Raw genomic sequence first — 21,731 nt, forward strand, 5'->3', positions numbered from 1 at the left:
ATTCGTTCATTTTCCCCCCCAAAACAAGAAGATGCTCTAAATCAGGGGTCAGCAACCTTTTTCAGCCATGGGCTGGTCTACCGTCCCTCAGACCATGTGGTGGGCTGGACTCTATTTTGGGAGAAAAAATGAATGAATTCCTATAACCCAGAGATGCATTTTAAATAAAAGGACACATTCTACTCATGTAAAAACACGCTGATTCCTGAACCATCCACAGGCCGGATTGAGAAGGCAATTGGGCTGCATCCGGCCCATGGGCATTAGGTTGCCTACCCCTGCTCTAGAGGCTCTCCTTCAAACATGTCATCAGTGGCAGATACAAGATGGATTAGGATTCAAGAGACGACTTTTTCTGGGGCCATGTTTGCAGATCTAGGATTAGATCTGAGGCTCCTCCAGGAAAAATGCCCCTTGCCTCCCCCAATCAGCTCCTGGCAGACCCCACCCAGTGTGCTTTCCCTGTGGTACCACCTCCTAAAGCACCTCCTTAGTGGGGCCTCTAGATTGCAGGGGGGGAGGAGAGGCAGTAGCAGGAACAAGCAGAAGGGACATGCTGTTGCTTGTACTGTGCCTGACACTTCTCCTTTCAGTGTCAGTTGCCTTGACATGAAAAATGTCATACCAGGCTGTACAGGCATTCATTAAGCTAGCCAGGAGAGCCCAGTATGGTTGTTTTTGTTATGTCCCCATTATGACCCCCTGCAATGCAGGAATCTGAGCTAGATCACACATGACAGATGGCCATCCAAGCTCTGCTTTAAAAACCTCCAAGGAAGGAGAGTCCGGTACCTCTCGTAGACGTCTGTTCCACTGTTGAACAGCTCTTATCGTCAGAAAGTTCTTCCAGAAATTTTGTTAGAATCTATCATTAATTACTGGTATTATTATAGATTTGGAACTAAAAACCCCCAACAAATTTGTATCAGATAAGATGCTACTGATGAACAGTACCAACGGCTGTGGCTTAAAGGATTAAACAAAATGAAAACACCCAAATAATGATTTATAGAATTGTAGAGCTGAAAGGCACTCTGAAGATCATCTGGTCCAGTTCCCTGCAGTGCAGGAATATGTAGCAGTCCCACGTGGGGATCAAACCTGCAACCTTCGCATTATCAGCACCACGCCGATAAATATGGCCTTGAAGCCTTAATTACCTTAAATGAAGTAATCAAAAGGCAATAATTAGTTCCTAAGATATGACTTGTTGGTGAATGGTTAGAACAGAATGTCCCAGCAATATCAGGCCAGTGGGGCTGCTTGGAAGGCAAAAACCATTCCAAAGGTGTGTGGTGCCAGCACACAAAAATCCACTAACATTATATATATAAATGTCAAGGACCTGGTTCATACACTACCTAGGGCCTTTGTGAGGCAAAGGAACAATGTGGTCTATCCACTCTGCCCAACCCAAATGTTATGAGTCAGGGTCTCCATGTGAAGGTCTGATCACATGGAGGCTCAGTCCCCCCCCCTTTTCGTGGGAAATAAATTATGTGAGCAGCATTCAGGACAGACAATCCATTAATCTCCATGATGGAAGGGAGGAGGTTTATCATTCTTCCCCCAATGCAAAGACATCAAGTATAATAATGTATGAACCAGGGCAACATTTGTGAAGACATCTATTAAAGACTGTCTACAATTGTGTTTGTATAAGGCCTCTCTCAAGGGACTGTGCTGTTTTTCAGCAAGTGTTAAGCTAGGAGGCATAAAGGGCTTTGCACACTTCTGTGGGAAGGCTGTGGAAGAGGATGCTATCAAATCAATGGTGGGAGACACACAGAAGAAAAACACCATCTTCCCCAGAGCTCCAGATTTCTCTCAAGGGGCTGATGTACAGCAGGAACTTTAAAAAAAAAAAAACCTGCTATGAGAAGTAAATTCTATAGGAAATTTCAGTTGCCTTGGTGATGAACTAGAGAGAATTATCCTTTCTTTCCACCAGGGCTCAGGGAGTTCCATGTGCATTCATGTTCCCTCAGAGTGGGAGATAAACCAAAGGGGATAGGCAGAATAAATGAGCTGTGAAAGCTTTCAGGAGAAGTTGCTCTCAGGCTCCCAACAAGTAGAATACCTTGCAGACTGGGCAGCTACAGAATAATTACCAAAGAATACATGGTAACATTCCATTATTTTTTTTGTAGGAATGGGAGATGACTGACTTGCCTTTATAAAGGGAAAAATGGAAAAAAAATGAAGGCCTGTCTGTTAAAATATAACAGCGCTTCCCACAAAATGCGTAGAATTTGCAGTATTTATTGCATATGTTTATTCTGAAGCAGCATCGTTATTAAAGGAAATCATTATGAAAGGAAAACGCAACATTTCAAAGAGGATATTTTCAAAGATTGCTTGTTGATGGCATTATTGTTGTGGTAGGGGAGAGGTTTAGGATCCAAGTTTGAGGGTGTGTTGTACTGAAGAAGTGATCTATTAATAATCAGGTTTAAGTACAAAATCAGAATCCTTTCCATCCTCTGCAAAATCAGAATAAAGTCTCCATTGCATAGTCTGTTCTGTTCTTATAATACTAGTATGGATATCTGCCAAGCTTAAATATCTTTAAACTTGGAAAGTTTCAGTATGAAAACTATGGCTTAAGCTGAAATGCTGAACACCCTTACTAGGGAGTAAATCCTACTGAACATAGTGGGACTTGCTTCTGAATATAGCAATCACAGCATTGTGTTTTAAGACAGAAAAAACATGGTCAAAGGCAGTGTGTTGCAAAAACCAGTTGCTGGAAACCGCAGGAGGTGAGAGTGCTTTTGTGCCCCGATCTTGCTTGCAAGTGTCCCATGGGCATCTGGCTGGCCACTGTGAGAACAGGATGAGATGGGTCATTTGCCTGATCCGGCAGCCACTTTATGTTCTTAAAAAAAGTCACCATAAACTTCAGCTGAAAGGTATTGTCAGTTTCTCAGGATTACTGATCAGCAGCTAATTTTGCCAAAGGAAAACTTTTGAGAAAGGTTTGTGTGGTAATAAAGTTGGCATTGCATACCTACCAGCAAGAGCCTCACAGGCATGAACATTTGGGTGGTATGAGGTTGGGGTGTTGGTGGTAAAAGCTGAGAAAAGGCAGTGTTCCTTGGCCTCCTCACTTACCAGTATGGGTTTGAAAGGGACATGAAATGAAATGCGTATGAAAAACAAACACAATCCCATTGCATTGTCTCCTTTGCAAAGGAAATCGTTTGCACATTTCCACCTCCTGCTCTGCTTGCTTTAAAAATTGGTAGGGAAACTAGAGGCTAGATAAAAGTTGCTCTGTGGGGAGAGAGCTGGCCTGTGAGCTGCTAGTTGATCATTTCTGGTCTTGAGGATTAGAAGAGACAGGCAGCCATTACTGGGTCATGCAATGTGTCTGACGAACCCTTAAGGCGGAAAAGTTGCACACACACACACACACACACACACACACACACAAATTATGTATGGCTTTGTGGTTACTTACAAGGGGGAAGCCCATTTAATTTTCTCTCTCTCTCTCTAATCTATTTGTGCATTTCAGTGTTTCTCTTTTAATCTACAAGGTTGGAATTTTAAAGAAGTGTTTTGTACATTTTAAAGAGGCCATCTCTGTTTTCTTAAACCCTTATGGAATGTTAATGGTCTTCCTGAACAACACTACATGTTCATGTTTTATCCCTCCAGTGCTCACATTATGTATTCCATCTGTCTGTCCTTTCACTTATTCAAAGTAAAAGTACCCTTTCAATGTACTGTCTTGATAGCAGTGCTACTTGCACCTTTTCTGTCTAAAAAAGACGTATTAACCTATATGTATGTATGTATAATGCTTCCTGAGCTTCAAAGATGGAGTTTATAACATGCATTGGCAGCGGCTGCGGGAGGGAGAGGGGGAGGCAGAATGCAACTCTATTTAAATTTTTAAACCATACCATCCAAATTCTATGCAATTACAATTCTGGAAGGAACATCTCAATAGAAGGCAAAGCAAGATTGTGGCTGCATGACCCAATAAGCAAATCAGCTCTAGGCAATGAATTACCTGTGGGGATTAGAAACAGGGTCCCAGGGCCTCAGGAACACTGCCCCACGGGGACACACAGGTGCCCAACCTCTGGCATTCAGAAGTTGTTGAAACATCCCCTGTTCAAAAGGCTTTTATAGCGCAATCCTAATCACGTCTATTCAGAAGAAAGGCACATTGAATTCAATGGGGCTTACTCCCCGGTGAGTGGGACGCAATGGGTATTTTTACCTGGCTATGGATATTAACTGTTCATCAGAATTAAAGATTTAATTGCAGTAGTTATTCAAATCAATATGTGATTCTCAGCATTTCTCAGTTCTGTAGTTCCTAAAGGTAAAGGTAAAGGGAACCCTGACCATTAGGTCTAGTCGTGTCCGACTCTGGGGTTGAGGTGCTCATCTCGCTTTACTGGCCGAGGGAGCCAGCGTACAGCTTCCGGGTCATGTGGCCAGCATGACAAAGCCGCTTCTGGTGAACCAGAGCAGAGCACAGAAATGCTATTTACCTTCCTGTTGGAGTGGTACCCATTTATCTACTTGCACTTTGACATGCTTTCGAACTGCTATGTTGGCAGGAGCTCTGTAGTTCCTAGCCACACGTGATTCTTCTCTCTGTTCATTTTCGCCTTTTGGCTCTTTGCCTCAGGTCTTCTTCTCTTCCTGTCATTGCACTGAACCTTCTTCCCAGCGTTCCTTTCCTCGCTTCTGATTTCTTTTACTTTCTGCCTCGCCCTGGCTATCTCTCTCAAGCAGCAAAACCAAAGCCAAACAATATCACTGAGAATCAGTAAGAGGTAAGCCGGATGCCACCAAAGGCTTTTCTATACAGGCAGGCAGTGCAGCAAGTTACCGTTGCAAACTCTTGTCACTACAGCTACCACAATATCCCCCTTCTGTATAACCTTTTAAAAAATAAATAAATAAATAAATAAAAGTGTTTAGGGGTTATGTGCACGTACGTGGGGATTTGCATGTCTTTATTGCAAAGGGCAAATGGAAAGATGATCTGAATTAATTTAAAGGAGAATGATGCAATTAATATTCAATAAAATAAACACATAAATAAATGAGAAGGATCTCAGAGGTTCTTGGTGGCAAGTTACAGGCTCACTGTTTGCTCAAACATCTTTGAAGAGAGATATCTTGAGGGTTCTGGAATGTTTGAGAAACTCTGTGTCATCTTTGCAGAAACAGCTGAAAAATGGGTCATGTAGTATAAGAGCATCCAAGCAAGTTACTCAGCTGGAAAATGGAAAGAATGGGAACAATTAAGGCCCTAAAGGCAAGCATAGGCATGGTGTTGGGTAGCTGTCTCATGGACATTGCAGTAAAATAGGGGCTAATATTAATTCATCTCTTATGTCTTGAGAGAGATCTAATAATATCAATGCAACCAAGGCTGCAGAATCAAGGCTGCAATCCTAACCCCATTTTACCTGGGTGTAAGCCCTGTTGAATTCAATACAACTTACTAAATATGATTAGTATGGCACTGTAAAGTATGTGCTTTGAAGAGCCATTCCATTTTTTAGGCTATGAGATTAACCCTACCCAATGGACCAGAATGTGGTCTAAACCTCCCTTTAAATCCACATCAGCAAAAATAAAAGAATTCACTCTGAAACTCACTTATAGGTGGTACCTAACACCATGGAAAGTAACGCCAATACGCCCAGGAACCTCACCAAAATGCTGGAGAGGATGCACCTCCACAGGCACATGTGGTGGGAATGTCCTAAAATCCAACTCTTCTGGACATCAATCATACAAAAAAGATGCAAAATAACTAAGCAAGTTTTAGAAGTCACCCCAGAACTGGCCCTACTAAACATCTTCAAAGATAATCTTTTTTTTTTTTTAATCATAATTTATTTTTCTTTGTATGAGGCCAATGACTCTCCAAGTCTGGTGGTCAGGCTCACTGGAGGTTTTTAAGAAAGAGGTTGGATGGCCATTTGTCATGATTCTTTAGCTGTGATTCCTGCATTGCAGGGGATTGGAATAGACAACCCTTGTGATCCCTCTCAACTCTACAATTCTATGATTCATTGTGCCAGCACTGGTTCACATGACACAGTAAACCAAACTATGGCATACTGGAACCAGCTTCTGGGAAGGTCTTAACTGATTGTCTCCTCTCTGGTCCTTTTTAGCACCATATTGAGCTCAGCAAAGGTTTGGCTTAGTGTGTCATCCAAACTGGGACTCATAGTTAAGCTCTCTCACTACCAACCATGAACAGTAGCAAAGAACAAACCTTGGCTACAGCTTGTGTTTAGTGAGGTCAGACCTTAACCACAAATCCCAGTTTGGATGGCATGCCAATCCAAACCTTATCTCCAGTGCCGTAGGAAGGGGGATGAAGGGGGCGGGGAACCCCGTGTTCCACCCTGGAGGGGGTGACACTCTGGGCGCCCCCCCCGGCGTGACACCCAAGCCAGCCCCGCAGACGACCGGTAAAAAGCCACGCTCAACGGAGGGGCTCGGAAACCGAGCCGGAAATAGCAGAACACGCGCCGAGCAGGTTAGCCGTTGGCGCGTGCTTTGCTGCTTGGGCTGCGGGTGGATGTGAGCCAGGGAGGGGCATCAGCAGCCGAAGAGAAGCCCGCCCTTCCCCTCTGCGGGCTTCTCTTGGGCCGCTGACGCCCCTCCCTGACTTGCCGCCACTCCATAATGTGCATGTGCGTCGCTACGCATGCGTCAAATGTAATGACGTATGCATTATACATAGTGACGTTACACATGCACACTACGGAGTGACTCCGCCCCTGGGTTTGCCGCCCCGGGTGGCAAAGCAGCTTCCTCCGCCCCTGCTTATCTCAGCATAGCAGCAAAGGGACTGGGAAGAGCAAAGCAGCTATGAATTCCTCTCCACTTGCTGTGCAAACCAAGCCAATGTGAAGTCATGGAAAAAAATCTTAGCCGCAGCAGAACCTCCCAGCAATATATATAAAAAAGGTAACAGGCTTATGCTTTCAAGAAATATATGGAAAGGTACATTGACTTTGCTAAATGCATTGCCACACATGTGGAGGTTTTCTGACCTGGATATATCTAAACTGTCTTCTACTGTAAAGAATGACAGCAGGTGGAGGAGTACAGAAGTGTTCACCATGTTTCGCTATAGAAATCAAACAGCGCCTCTTTCAATAGATGCTCTTTCTCCCCAGCAACTTCACTCTGCCAGAATGCTATGGTGATAAAGGCAATACAAACAAAACAACCTTGGAGCAGTGTACCACCTGCAGCTTATTCCGGGCCTGTCCCAAATCATTTGGTTTGTGTAGGTGTTTTCACTTCTGTTCTTACAATTGCTCTGTTTGAAACCAGAAGTGAGTGGACACTGCTGACAGGCAAAGCAATTCAGAGCAGGAAACAAACCTGTCCTACCCAGCTAGGTGAGGGGATTGTTTTTGTCAGCTACTTTGAGTATCTCTAGCTGTCATACATACAGATTTAAAGGGAGGACGACGGGACGTGTGAAATCACCAGCTGTTCAAAAGGAAGAAGGAGAACCAAGTTGTTTGTATAAACTGAATTCTTATGGATTATGCATACATGATTAATCAGGATAAAGATGCACAGAGATCCTTGGCAAGAATAAAATACGTAAGAACTCAGTAACTAAAGGCATATGCTCCCTTCTGCTTCATTGCAAACAGATACTCCTGTTGTGGTAGGGTAGCAGTAAGTGACTCAGTTTCACCACCTGTTGAGAGATGCAAATGTGCTGTTTGAAAGATTTGGTGCACTGCAGAGTTCTATTCAGCCTCCACTTTTTATTGTGTCATGAAACTGTTGTTGTATCCACAGCCACGCTTGCCCATCATCAACAGCCATTCCAGTTGCCTCCAAGCTCCATCAGCTCAAGACCAGCTAACTTTCAAATTAGAAAGCATCATACAATGAAAAAAAGAATTGGATGGATTCTTGGATTCTCTGGTATCTACTGCCATGCTGAATGTACTGTCCACTAGTGAATGAATCAATAGTCCTGTGCTAATCTACCACACTAAAGATGTCATACCAAACAATGAAATATTTCAGAACAGCAGATGAGATTGACACTAAATTTGCTTCTAATGACCCTTCACTATCTCAGGCTCCAAAATGTATGACATTTCAGCAAGCTGTACACATGCACACATTCTGGAATGTGGCATTCTGGAAAAATTAAGATGGCATTGGCTGTGCTTTTCTTACAAGTCGCAGGCAGTCCACTGCCATTATTTATTTAGTTGCTCAAAATATTTCTTACCCAAAGGTTCCAACAACAGAATGCAAAATTATGAAAACAGATAAAACCATTACAATTATAAAACAAGCAAAACTGCTCCAAATGTTCCAAACAAGAAAATATAAATTCAGCAAGAGAGATGGGTCCCACAAAGCATGTACCCCACCCATCCTACCTCCCTACCATGCTGTTATCAGGATATCATGGGTGGTGGGCCCAGAGGGTCTCTTACATTTATGTAGCAAAATCCTGGTGTTCCAGGTACACTGTAAAATAGGTCAGTTTTGTTAGCTCGCTAGTATAGACTGGAGACTGAAAGCTGAGGAAAGGTTCATGGCCAAGCTGAGATTTCAACTGGGAGCTGCAGCTTGTAGCACATGAGCTAAACCACCAAAAAGCTCATTGAACTTCATGCTATAGTTCTATGCTAACATTATACAACACAAGAAAAGCTGTGACAGGATAGCAAACACAACGATAGACAGATAAAACATTCTCTGTTGCTTTCACATCTTTATAATCCAGCTGAAAATGGCTGTCAGGCGGTTGTAATACTCTTCACTTCTGGAGATGCGGAGACATGATCTACAACTACTTAAGCCAGCCAAGCTGCACTGAAGTTGATGTAATCCTTTTTGCTTGCATACTAAAAATTATATCAGTAGGAGTTGCAAATGTTTATTATGCACATGTGTAAGGACAACCACTTTAGTGACATGCAACCTGCAACTATAGATTTAGTGTTATAGTTTTCTATAGCTTTTCTATGCATATTTGGTAGCGAGTGCCGGTAAATCCCTAACTCCACTTGTGAGTAAACATGCATCAGACTAGGGCTGCAGGTCTAGCTACTCCCTACTGCCCTCCTTTGCAGTAAGCTTTCTCTGTAACTAATATGAATCTCATTTGTTATATCACACCCACAATGCTTTTTTATTTAACAGGGAAAAGGCATCCCTTTGTGGTGTGTTTTCATCCCTGCAGCTTCCCGACTCTTCAAGAACACTTGATCCTTTAAGAAGTGTAATGTGGACACCCTATCTTCAACATGTGGCGGCAAAAGCAGCAGCAGCTTTGTTAGAGATCTTTTACCTTCACAGAAGATATCATCTGCTTCATCAGAGACAGCCAGATCCTCCTCTTCCATGTGCATCTTGGGCATGAGCTTGCCAAACAACTACTGAATTGAATGATAAAGCTGCTTTTAGTACTACAGCAGGGCTGTTTCCTTTCACCGGTGACAGCGGCTTCCGCATCTGCACAACTCGAAACAGCCTCATTTACATGAACATGATAGCCTGTCTTGTTTCTCTCCCTGCCCCACCTTGGGTGTAGCTTTTGAGATCTGAAGCGGGGGCAGGAAGTTGAAAAAAGAGAGGCAAAGTGTAAGAAAACGTACGGTGAATTCACTTCACCACATCAATCTACTCTTAAAAGGGCTCTGAAGAAAAGAGTTGACTTATGTGCATTGTTTAAAGGAAGGAAGTGTGGCTAGGTTAATTCTGTAGTAAAGTTCTGTAATGTTAAGAAGCTTGCACATACAAAGAGAAAATGATCAAGTGTATTCAGCAGTGGAACAAGCCGATTCGGCACCTGGGGTGGTGCGCGTGCCCTGCGCCCAGGGGTGGGGCCAGCCGCCTGTGGGGTGGGGCAAGTTGGGGCAGGACGCTTTGCAGGGCCTCCGAGGAGTCTGCCTGCCTCCTCCCACTCAGCCACCCTACAGCTGGGGGGGAGGCAATGGGTGGACCGTTTGTGATAGGCACCCAAGCCACCACGCCACTCCCAGGAGAGCCGCGTGGCTCAGGCACACTGCAGGCCCCGCAGTGAGTACCGTCTGGCATTTTGTCTCCCCCCCCAAGTGGTGACACACGGGGCGGACACCCCCACCGCACCCCCTTCCTCCACCCCTGAGTGTATTACCTTATGTAAGGCCACTTCACATGCTATGGATTTCCCACATGGAAGGCATCCCATTGTATGAAATGGAATGCAATGTGTACCCTTTTTGTGGAATGTAATTATGCTGGGAAACTATATGGACTTTTCATGGACTTGCCATGAAAAAAACTAAGCATGCCATTGTCAAGTGACAATCTACATTTGACTGGCAACTTATTTACTACATTGTTATAGAGCCCAGTTCTTATCAAAGAAAATAAATACTCAAGCTCCAGCGAACAGAATATTATTTAGCATAATTGTCTGTTCTATTAGGGAGGTTCTTTTGCAAGAACTGCTTTGCAGAGTAAATCCAAATTCCAGCTTCTCCAACTAGATGCCTCTTGTTTTTCCAGAATAACCCGGAGCAAAATGTAAGCTACACCTCTCACAGTTACTTTCCATTTACCTATCATAATCTGTTGCAATTTATTGCCTAGAGGCTGGATAGCAAAGTTGGCTGCAACGTGGTGCTGACAATGTCAAGGTTGCAGGTTTGATCCCTGTATGGGACAGCTGCATGGCTTAGACAATCTTCAGTGTCCCTTCCAACTCTACAGTTCTATATTGTATTATGATTTTTGTAAATTGCCCTGGAAGTGCTGCTGAACTGCAACCCTACTTCTGTTTCACCTACCAATTGTAAACTATGGTCTGCCCATATAGACTTTACACTAAAGCACAGTTTAGCTTCAATAACCCTGGTTTAGTGTGTAATCTGAATTGGGTCAGCGAGTCATAGCTGTGGCCAAATTTGAATCAAGGTTTTCCAATACACTGTCCACTGGCCTTAACTTATGCCTTTGCATTTCTGATTAATGCTACAGGAATGGTACTTTAAAATTGCCATGGTGACACAGAAGAGCAATGAAAGCATATTCCTTCTTTGTTCAGCACTGTGCAATGCCCAGACAGTGCACATCATTTACAAATGTAGTTTAAGAGATATACATTATTGCCCCGCTAGACGAATGCCTCGCTAGACGAAAAACTCGCTAGACGAAAGGCATTCACTAGCGGAAGGCTGTCTCGCAAGACGAAAAAATGTTTTTTCGTCAAACCACTATTTTCCCGTTGGTGCTTCGCAAGACGAAAAATTCGCTATACGACAACACTCGCAGAACGAATTATTTTCGTCTTGCGAGGCACCACTGTATTGCACTTAGCCATATAACACTGTTTCTGAAGCATTAAAGAATGGCTCAACAGTGTTCTTGTTGGCTCCTTCCTTCTTATGCCACTCAGTTTTTCCGTTGGATTTAAATTTGTTTCCTTGCACACTGCTTTCAAAGCACTACATCCGGATGCCTTGACAGTCCTTGTTTCTTTTGTTTTCAGGAATTAAAAAGCATCAAGAGGCTGTTTTCTTTCGAGAAAACAACTGTCACCTAAATGAGCACACAAACTAGCCTGGTGATGAATAATAATGACTCAAACTTCACTTCAAAGGCCCCTAAGAGAAGTTTCTCTGATTGCCACCCTTTCACCACTTAAATGGCATCCTATGAAGTATATTCCAAAAATATACGGGGAGGATGCGGGATGTCTTTATTTGAGATGAAACATGGTTTCCTATTTGAAAATTATAAATAGATTGTTTAATGCTGGCCCCTTTTTTATCGTTGGTCTGTTCATTTCATTAGCGACTGTAATTTGAATCCTAGCAACTTTCTCTTGTGTCTGCAGCAACAACTACTATGAGGTTGTAAAGTCAAGGTAAGGGGGGGTCCCAGATACAAGGCTCTTAGTGCTCTCTGACAGTTGCTTTTCCTCTTTTTTTTCTTGCATCAGGAATGGCAGCAGAACATTTTCACTTATGTGTGTTTATGCATTCTGTTATACCCTACCCATGCAACAGGCATGAGTCTCCTCTCCTTTCTCCCAACCTCTTGCAGGTGCTTAATGATTGCTACAAGGTGAGCCAGTAAAGGAGCTTACGCTCAGCGACTTTTCCTCCGGTTGCGTGTTGTCTGTGCTGCCCTAAGAAAGTTCAACCCTCCCCTCTTGCAGCCTGATTAATTGAACACACACACAATGGGAAATGATATGTCTCTAATTACAGGGGGAGGGGCAATTATATTAGCAGAAGTACAAAGAGGATGTAATTAATCAGGCAGAAACCAGGGGGAGGAAGCTTTTAAAAAGAAGAGAAAACAGTGAAAAGAAACTCCCAAACCTGTGGAGTATTTGCTAATGTTTCATATACTTTTTAAAAAATAAAGAGAAGTTGAGTTTTCTGTAGCAGAGGAAAAACATGGAACCATCACTGGGAAAACACAGCCTGATTATACAAAGATGGTGGTTTCTTTGGTGGAAAGCACTTGTGAGTCGAGGCCCCGCTCCCCACTTTGTGATGAATTAAGACACATGCACACAAGTATTTTAGGTTAATGGGCTAAAAAAGGCCACAACTTTATTGGTTACAGAACGTGATTGGTATTGGCTTAGGCACTGGATCCGAATAGACTATACTTGACTCCTGCCCGCTCTGCAGGGAGTCACACAAGGGTTAACAACCTGTAGGGGGAGCTTGTTGATGCAAATCAACTGGAAGCTTTCCCCTAGAGTCACTGGTGGGTCATGCCATGGCCCTAGCCACCACCTGGGCATCGGACAGGAACCACGACTGCCGGATTCCTTTAATGGAATACCCTTCAAGTGATGATGGCCACAACTTCCCCTCCAACACACAAAGAATCTAGGGAAAATAGCTTCCAGAACAGGTGGAATGATGTCATCACTTCATTCCTAACAGTAAGAAAATTCCCAAGACTCACGTCAATTTGCTTGGGTAGCTTGAACAAAATTTTCTATCTCAATGCACTCGGCATGTGCACGCATGGTATACATTTAGAGAAATCTAAGGACAAATGCAATTATATTCCCAATGGCACATGACATAAATAAGCACGGTGCCTCCGGGGGGAGAAGTTGATTGGTCATTTTAAAAAAAATGCTTAGATGTTTCAAAATATGCTTCCATTTAAATGTTTTAAGACAACATCACTCCATTTTATACATATTCTGAATATTTTACCCCAGTGTCTCCAGGACCTATATTTTGTTACTATGTATTATTTCTTTAGAAAATGTATACTCAGCTTTTCCATTTGCAAGGGTTCTGTAAGGGGGGGGGGAGAGAATGATTTAAAACATCAAAGCAATAATAAAATATGACAGTTGCTATACCTGAAGTTTATTCTGAAATCACAAAAAAATAGATGCAGCGCAGGTAAACTCCCAGCCTGTAAAAAAAGGGACAAACAATGCAATCCTATACACACATACTCAGAAGTAACTCCCCTTATTTTCAGTGTAGCTTACTCTTGCATAAGAGGGTATACAATAGAAGTCTAAATATTTAGAAAAAACAATTTTTAAAGAATGAGAAGACCACATTCTTACCCAGATGGTAAGAAACTTTATAGATATGAGACCACAACTGAAAATTCTCTATCAGCCTTACAGACAATTCAACTTCTGTTGAAGAGACTTGTTGTTGTTGTTGTTGTTCAGTCGTTCAGTCGTGTCCGACTCTTCGTGACCTCATGGACCAGAGCACGCCAGGCACGCCTATCCTTCACTGCCTCTCGCAGTTTGGCCAAACTCATGTTAGTAGCTTCGAGAACACTGTCCAACCATCTCATCCTCTGTCGTCCCCTTCTCCTTGTGCCCTCCATCTTTCCCAACATCAGGGTCTTTTCTAGGGATTCTTCTCTTCTCATGAGGTGGCCAAAGTACTGGAGCCTCAACTTCAGGATCTGTCCTTCTAGTGAGTACTCAGGGCTGATTTCTTTGAGAATGGATAGGTTTGATCTTCTTGCAGTCCATGGGACTCTCAAGAGTCTCCTCCAGCACCATAATTCAAAAGCATCAATTCTACGGCGATCAGCCGTAGAGACTTGTTACTGGGCCTCAATGATTGGAGAGGTTCATATTGGGGCAACACATACACTGGAGCTGTAAACGACTTCAAAAGTAAGAACCAGCAATATGACATTTAGTCTATCAACCAATATAATTCTTACAGTATTGCAGTTATTTCGCAACAGCAAATATCTGCCTGATGAGTTATGCATCAACTGAAGCTTCTGAACTGACTCCAAGGGCAGACTCACATAAAGTTCAATGCAGTATTTCAATCAGGGTCTCACTTTTTCAGGAAGAGGCAAAGCTGGGGCAAAAAGCTGACAGTACATGTTCCCGACCACTTCTTCCACCTAAAACTCTAGATGTTGACCTGGCTCAAGGAGATGAATCATCTCAACCAGAACAGGTAATTTCATTAATTGTCTAGCTTTAAGACTACCTACCATGAACATCTTGTCTGGATTAAGTTTCAAAATTGCTAATTCCATCCCTCATGCTGTCACTCAAAGATGACACCACCACATCTGGTACAAAAGAAAGGTAGAAATAGAGATCCCACTCAAAAACTGCAAGTGACCTCTCATGGTGGCTTCATATAGATATGAAGTCCCACAAGAAAGATACTACAAAATCTTTACTACAAGTACCAATACATTCTGGAATCTTCAGGAAAGGTAGGAACCATAGAGCCACAGCAAAACACTGCCAACCAAGGATATCATATGAGTAAGTATCAAAAGCTGGTAAGAAGTCCCAGATAGTCAACAGAATCACTCTTCCTATCTATCTCCTAGTGAAAATAAACAAGGACAACAGCTCAGTGGCAGAGCAGATTTGCTGCATGCGGAAGTTTCCAGGTCCATCCCTCAGCATCTACAAGCAAGATTGGTATCCTAACCCTCACTGCTGGACAAAAAACTAAAACTCCCAGCTTTGTTTCTGGCAAAGGCTTTAATGCATAAATCAGACTGGTACATTGGCAAGATATAAGACAAGGTGCAGGAAATACTCAAGAAGTTTAGACTCATGGCTGAGCACATGTTAAGACAACGATCCAACAAGTGATGTTCCCCTGCACCTTCCTTTTGAAAAGCAGAGTTAGCACAACACTTAGTGCAAGCAGCTGGAGAAGCAAATGGGCACTCATTTGAGAGGGTTGGGTCTGCAAGGTTTGTTCACACCCATGTCTCCATGTCTTTGGAAATGGAGGAGGTATCAGTGCAGGCTCAACACCTGATTTCCACTCATAGTCACCTCCTCAGAAGAAGGCTTCTCATTGACAAGAGGAGAGGTGGTCCTTGTAGTCTTTGCCCCATTCCCACATTTGTACTTGACTTCCAGGTAGTTCTTAAGCAAAATGCTATTTCCCTATAATTGCCAATACTTGCTACACCCGATGTCAGCTTTGTACAGAAACTTCTGAACAATTTCAACAGCAAAGTTTCCTTCCTTTTTCTCAGACCACAAGATAAAGAGGGCACATGGGAACGGAACCCGCAGGGAGGAAAAGCTGACCACAAGCAATGCCCACCCAGTTCAACTTCCACTCTGATAATATGGCCACAGTACATCACATATGCAGGAAATAGCTAACATCCAAGGTCACAGCAGAGTTACTAAAGCAGGATTGCTCCACTGTCAAGGGCAGGAGCAGCAAAACTGCTTCTTAAATATATACTGCAAAATACTATTTTGAAATATTGTGAAGTAAAGGGAAATTCAGAAATGGCATGGTCATCCCCACAAATGAAAGTTGAAAACATGAATTTGTTCATATTGTGGTTCTTTTCACACCTAGCCCTTCTTTACCTCAAAGAGGTGAGAGGTTTTACCTTTAACCAAGTAGAATGATGCAGGAATGTGTTGGTTTGGTGCCCACAAAAGAGAAACTGATACTGATTTATTGAAAGGAAATAAAGTTCATAGATTTCTGGACAATAAGCCTGTTTCCCTTCACATTCTTTGATTTCCTTATTTGCAGTCTCCTCAACCTTGGCACTTTCAGCTCCACACTCTAACCAAGCGAGTTACAGTGGTACCTCTGGATGCTAACAGGATCCGTTCCGGAGCCCCGTTCCATTCGCATCCTGAACAGAACGCAACCCGCAGCGCCACTTCTGTGCATGCGTGGGCAGCGATTCGGCGCTTCTGCGCATGCGCGTGATGTCATTTGACGGGTCTGCTCATGCGCAAACCACCGAACCCGGAAGTAACCTGTTCCAGTACTTTCAGGTTCGGCGTGTTCGTAACCCGCGCCGTTCACAACCCGTAGCGATCGTATCTAGAGGTATGACCGTACTGACATTTCTACAGCTTTAAGGATGGTAATTCAAAAAACAACAACAGGAACATAGTGTCAACCTGGAATTACACCTGTTTACGTCCATCAGGTCTTTTCTACTGTCTCAATCTTAGAATCTTAGATCATTACACAATATATTTAAGATAAGTATACTTAAATATTACAGCAATAAAATGAAAGTTTCATATATCTCTGAATGGAGCATTAGCCACATTAGCATTAGAAACGAATATTACAGCCTGTTCAAAGAATGGCTGGTCATACAATCTTCCTTTGAAGCTGACCATAAAAACTCTCAAAGTTGCTCTCAAGCTGCAGTTGGGGATAGGTGCAAGCTCTGCAAAGAAGGCAGGGGTCACAATTGCGGAGACTCTGACAGAGATCATTTGCTACAGAAGGGAAGTACCCACTGTTCCTCATCTCTCTCCCCAAGTATTTAAATAGAGGACGCAAGTCCAGATAGACACTACAGGGCTTATATGCTGTTCCATTCAAACAAGTTACCGCTGCCTGGTTTCTGCCTCTGGCATTACTGCTACCAATACTCCCTTCAAGGCACAATGGAAGGAAGAAAAATATGCAACAACACTCTTGGGGACAGGGTTGTAGCCAGCTGTGTTGGGCATTGTTAGGAGTCAGGGATAGCATCTCAAAGTGGAACCCATGGGAAGAGCAATAGCTCAGTGTCAGAGCATCTGCTTTGAACACAGAAAGTCCCAGGTTCATTCCCCGGCATCTCCAGGTTATAGTTGGGAGAGTTCCCTGCCTGAAACCCTGGAGAGCCACTGCCAGTCAGTGTAGACAGTATTGAGCTAGATGGACCTATGGTCTGATTCCATACAGGGCAGCTTCCTATGTTCCCAGCTCTATAAAGTCATTAACATTCTGTCTATAATGGCAATGTTTCATTGACATGATACTACTGTCTCATCCATTAGGACAGCTGCAAAAGAACCTGCTGTGGCCCAGTCTTTTCCTGGCTTTGCATGCCAGATATAATGCAGTAGTAGTAATGGTAACAATCCCAAAACATACCAACAATTGCTTTCCCCTCCTCTAAACAATATTTACTTAAGTGCTATTATTTCATACTCTTGAAAATTCTCAACCCAGTTCCCTCCAAGGCCTATTAGCAAAGGGATTATTCTCATATTACATGCCTATCAACAACATGTACAGTAAGAAAAATGTGAGCCAGAGATCTTACAGCCTGTTACTTCACAAATAATTAACAAGTTGTTATAGCTGCAGCGCCACATGATTTCTAAATTGACATGTAACCAGAGCCTGGCTACATTGCAAGGATTTCACAGTGACAGCTAAACTGATTGAGAACATTTTTTCTTAATCATCCTCTCCCCCCCCCCCCCCCCCACTAAGAATCATGAATCCAACAGTTTGGGTAGCTGTCCAACATCAGCTGTCTGGTATAAGCTGTCAGTCTCATAATTAGGGATGGAGGAGATATACACACATACCAAACAAAGTTTGGATGACCAGTCTTGAAGGCAGCTTATTTTATTTGAAATAAATTAAATCCACCATCAAATTGTTTTATGGTAATAACCCTAGCTTAAAAAGGAAGCCTGCAGTGGCAGAAGTAGACACAGTGTAAGAAATATGGGACAGATACAGTATGAAAACAGTTGAAAAAATTGTACCCAACACATGAAATACATAGCATTTCTAAGCACTGGAAATGCAGATGTAATTGCAAAGAAGAAATGAAGAAACAAAAAAGCTGAAGCAGACTTTATGAACAGGAAGTTACACTTTTCCATTTCAAAACAGCTGTCATGATGAGAGCAGAAATGAATTCAATGAAATGTTTCACAACAGCATCTCACAACAGGAAAGAGATATTGGGGTTGAGGCAGATGCAGTCAATGAAAATGCCAGCTTGGACCAGCTAGTGAAAAAGGCAAACTCCAAAATGAGGATTAGGTAAGAGTCAAAATGGAATGTTCAGTACTGCAATGCCCTCATCTATGGTGCAACCACATTTGAATGTTTGCGTACCATTCTAGTTGCCCCATCTCAAAAAAGATATTGTAGAGGCATATGGTACAGAAAAGGGCAAGAAAAATGAACAGGGAGTTGGAGCACCTTCCCTATTAGAAGAGGCTGCAGTTTATATCCCCAAAGAGGAACATAATAGTGGTTTATAAAACTTGGCATCATGTGTGGAAATGGCAGACAAAGAAAGTACACATAATCAATTTAGGGAAATGAGTTTATAATCCTAGACACACTTACCTGGAGAACGTCCCGATGGAACTGACTACTGAACTACTGAATAGGATTGTGGAACTGACTACTGAATAGGATTGTGCCGTCTCTGCTGCAAGTTGTGGCAATGACCACTAGCTTAGAGCGGCATAGTCATGCTGGCCACATGACTCGGAAGCTGTATGCCGGCTCCCTCGGCCAGTAATGCGAGATGAGTGCCACAACCCCAGAGTCATCCGCAACTGGACCTAATGGTCAGGGGTCCCTTTACCCTTTACCTTTTAGACACATTCATAAAGAGCAAGTCTATCAACAGCAGCTATTAGCCATAAGCATTTCCTTGGAGGCAACTGGCTGGCCACAGGTGTGGGAAACAGAATGCTAGATTAGTTGAATCTCTGGGACTCTTATGTTCTTATGCTCATTATTATTATTATTAAATTATTATTATATTGGTTCATGGCATATGGGTGAATTCAAACACACATTTTATGTCTTGATAGTTGCAACAATAAGGGATAACTTCCAGATGTAAAACAGCTGCCAAACAAGTTTTTATATTATTTAAAGGAAAGAGTTTTGACAGAGCCGTCTTAAGGGGATCTGCCGCCCTGGCGCGGCTATCCCTCCGGCGCCCCGCCATGCCGCCTCTCCGCCGCCTCCCTCCCGCGCTTGCCGCCCCTTGGGAGGGGGGTGGGCGAGCGGGGGGGTGAGGGGCGTGGCGCTGGAGCGGCGCGGGGCTCTGCGCGCCCTTCCAGCGCTTCCGGGATGGGAGGCGAGGGCGGCCGGCTCGCGCTCCCGCGCAGCTCGCGCTCCGCGCGCAGCTGGACGGCGCGGCGCTGCTGGGCAGCTCGCGCTGCATTGGGCGGGCGGCCGGCTGCGCGCGGGAGCGCGAGCCGGCCGCCCTCGCCTCCCAGAGCCCCAGCTGGAGTGCTGGAAGGTCGCGCAAAGCCCCGCGCCGCTCCAGCTGGGGCTCTGGGAGGCGAGGGCGGGCGGCTTACAGCCCGCCCGCCGGCGCGCGAGTGCCCGCCTGCCCGTGGGGGCGGGGGCGAGTTGGGGAGGAGGAGCCCGGTATGCCGGCGGGCTCGCGGGGGCGCCCCTGGGGCGCCCAGCGCCCTGGCGCACCGCGCCACCGGCTTCTATGGATGAGACGGCTCTGAGTTTTGAATTAATGCAGTTTATATGTTCATATGTGAGCCATTGAGAAGGCAATCCTATACCCCGTTACCCAAGAGTTAAGTCTCATTGTATTCACTACGACTTACTTCTGAGCAGAAGGATTGAACTTCATGTTAATTAATATCAGGTAGAGCAAGTGAGGAACCTGTGGACCATCATTGTCAGTGGTCAGGGACAATAGGAATTGCAGTCCAGTAACATCTGGAGGGTCTGTTTCACCTACCAATTGTGAACCATGGTCTGTCCATCTAGACTTTACACTAAAACACAGTTTAGCTTCTATAACCATGGTTTAGTGTGTAATCTGAATTGGGTCAGCGAGTCAAAGCTGTGGCAAAATTTCATCAAGGTTTTCCAACGCACCATCCACTGGCCTAAACTTGCCCACTTAGGAAGCAGAGAATCATCAACAAATATACAAGCACATCTGAATCAATGTAACACTTTGTTCATTTTGATAGCTAATGGAGAGAGAGCACAGACACTTATTTTAATTTTGCATGACCTGGAAACACCAAATATGGCTACACCACCAGAATTTTAAGTTTCGTTATGAAAATAGAAAAGGACTGTTTGTAATTTTGCCGTAATGGGGTTTGTTTTCTAAAAAAATACACATCTTTAATTAGTCCTTTTAAACATTAAGCTCATTTAGAAACTTAAGAGCTACAATTCTCTATCAAACTTGACGGGCATGCAATTATGTTCTCAGCGGATAAAAATCTGCCAGCAGGAAGATCCGCTCTCCTGATGTAATGCATCCCTGCCACCCAGGAATCTGAAGCTCTCATCAGAATTCATAATCCCCAAACATGAAGCCCATGTTTTCATAGTTTCAGATTTGGAGCTCTTGCGAGGATTTGAATTAAAAAAACAGCTACTTCCGAAACATGACATCAAACTCAGACCATGACTATATGACATCTGCATTTTCTCTCAGTTGCTCATAGGTTTATATTTCTTATTAAGCCTTAGCTAAGATTAGAGAAAGCTGGCTCTTATTTCTAACCTGACTAAATAATGTCCTAGTTGCAATAAGAACCACAGTTCTACATTTCTTTATTATTGTTCCAATGCCATCTTTTTTTGCTTTTTGAAGCCAGTTTGGCGTGCAGATCTATGGACTTCACCTTACAAAATCCCTCTTTCATCATAATCCTACAACTGTTTGTAATAGCAGACAAAGGACCAAATTCTAAACATGCATGTAAGTGCCATCTATCTCAACAATATTCAGTACAAACAACTGGTTGATGAAGTAATGGTTTATTGAATATTCAAACGATTTACTTCCATTCACCAGATTCAGGTTGGCACAGTAAGGGTATGTGTGAAGCATAATCTAATTTGGTGGAGGAGACACTGTCTTATCCATATCCTTAATAGGTTTCAAACAAGAACTGGGATGCCTCTTACCCATGTTCTATATCCACAAATTAATTCTGAAACTCATTCAGAATTAATTCATCTTGAACCCTTTTGTATTTCACTAATCTTCCTTTCAGTAAAAGTTAAGACCTTGGTGAGAGCTCATTCATTCATATTTTGCATTTCCCCTTTCCTGTCTGATAAATGAATGATACAATGTTGACCCCATTATGTATTTGATTCTGTTGGGGGCAGAGTTTGAATTGTGGGGGATAGAACTGTCGGTAATGTTATATTTATTCTTTTACAGAGCAATAAATGCTACTTAATTAAGGATCAGAGAATTCTCATGTTGTGGAACAGTTGTAGTCTTTGAAATGTTAACCAATGAAAGACTCCACACACCAGAAATTGTGCTGATCTTCTTGGCACTAGGCCCCTAACACAGCTCCACCATCCTCCAAATATAGGATTTCATTATTGGACAGACTAAATATTTAAGTCAGATAAATTAAAAAAAACTCGTTACAGAAATGTAAATTTTGCTATTTTTCAGAAGTTAAAAACTTTAGGCTTTCCTTTTGCATTTTCCCACACTACGCC

General features: G+C 43.2%; 1 protein-coding gene across 5 annotated transcripts in view; it reads right to left on the minus strand.

The window, feature by feature from the left end:
* RIPOR2 (RHO family interacting cell polarization regulator 2) overlaps nucleotides 1-21,731 on the minus strand; it is a 102,050-nt gene that overhangs the window by 65,152 nt on the left and 15,167 nt on the right. The window contains exon 1 of one of the 5 annotated variants that reach the window (XM_033154718.1): nucleotides 9,335-9,519. The exons of the other annotated variants lie outside the window; for them this stretch is intronic. Coding sequence (XP_033010609.1) covers nucleotides 9,335-9,404 — 70 coding nt within the window. The 5' untranslated portion in view covers nucleotides 9,405-9,519. Of the gene's footprint in view, nucleotides 1-9,334; nucleotides 9,520-21,731 lie in introns of those variants that run through there. 5 annotated transcript variants of the gene reach the window in all.

This window comes from Lacerta agilis, chromosome 7, assembly GCF_009819535.1.
Source record: "Lacerta agilis isolate rLacAgi1 chromosome 7, rLacAgi1.pri, whole genome shotgun sequence".
NCBI classification, from domain to species: Eukaryota; Metazoa; Chordata; class Lepidosauria; order Squamata; family Lacertidae; genus Lacerta; species Lacerta agilis.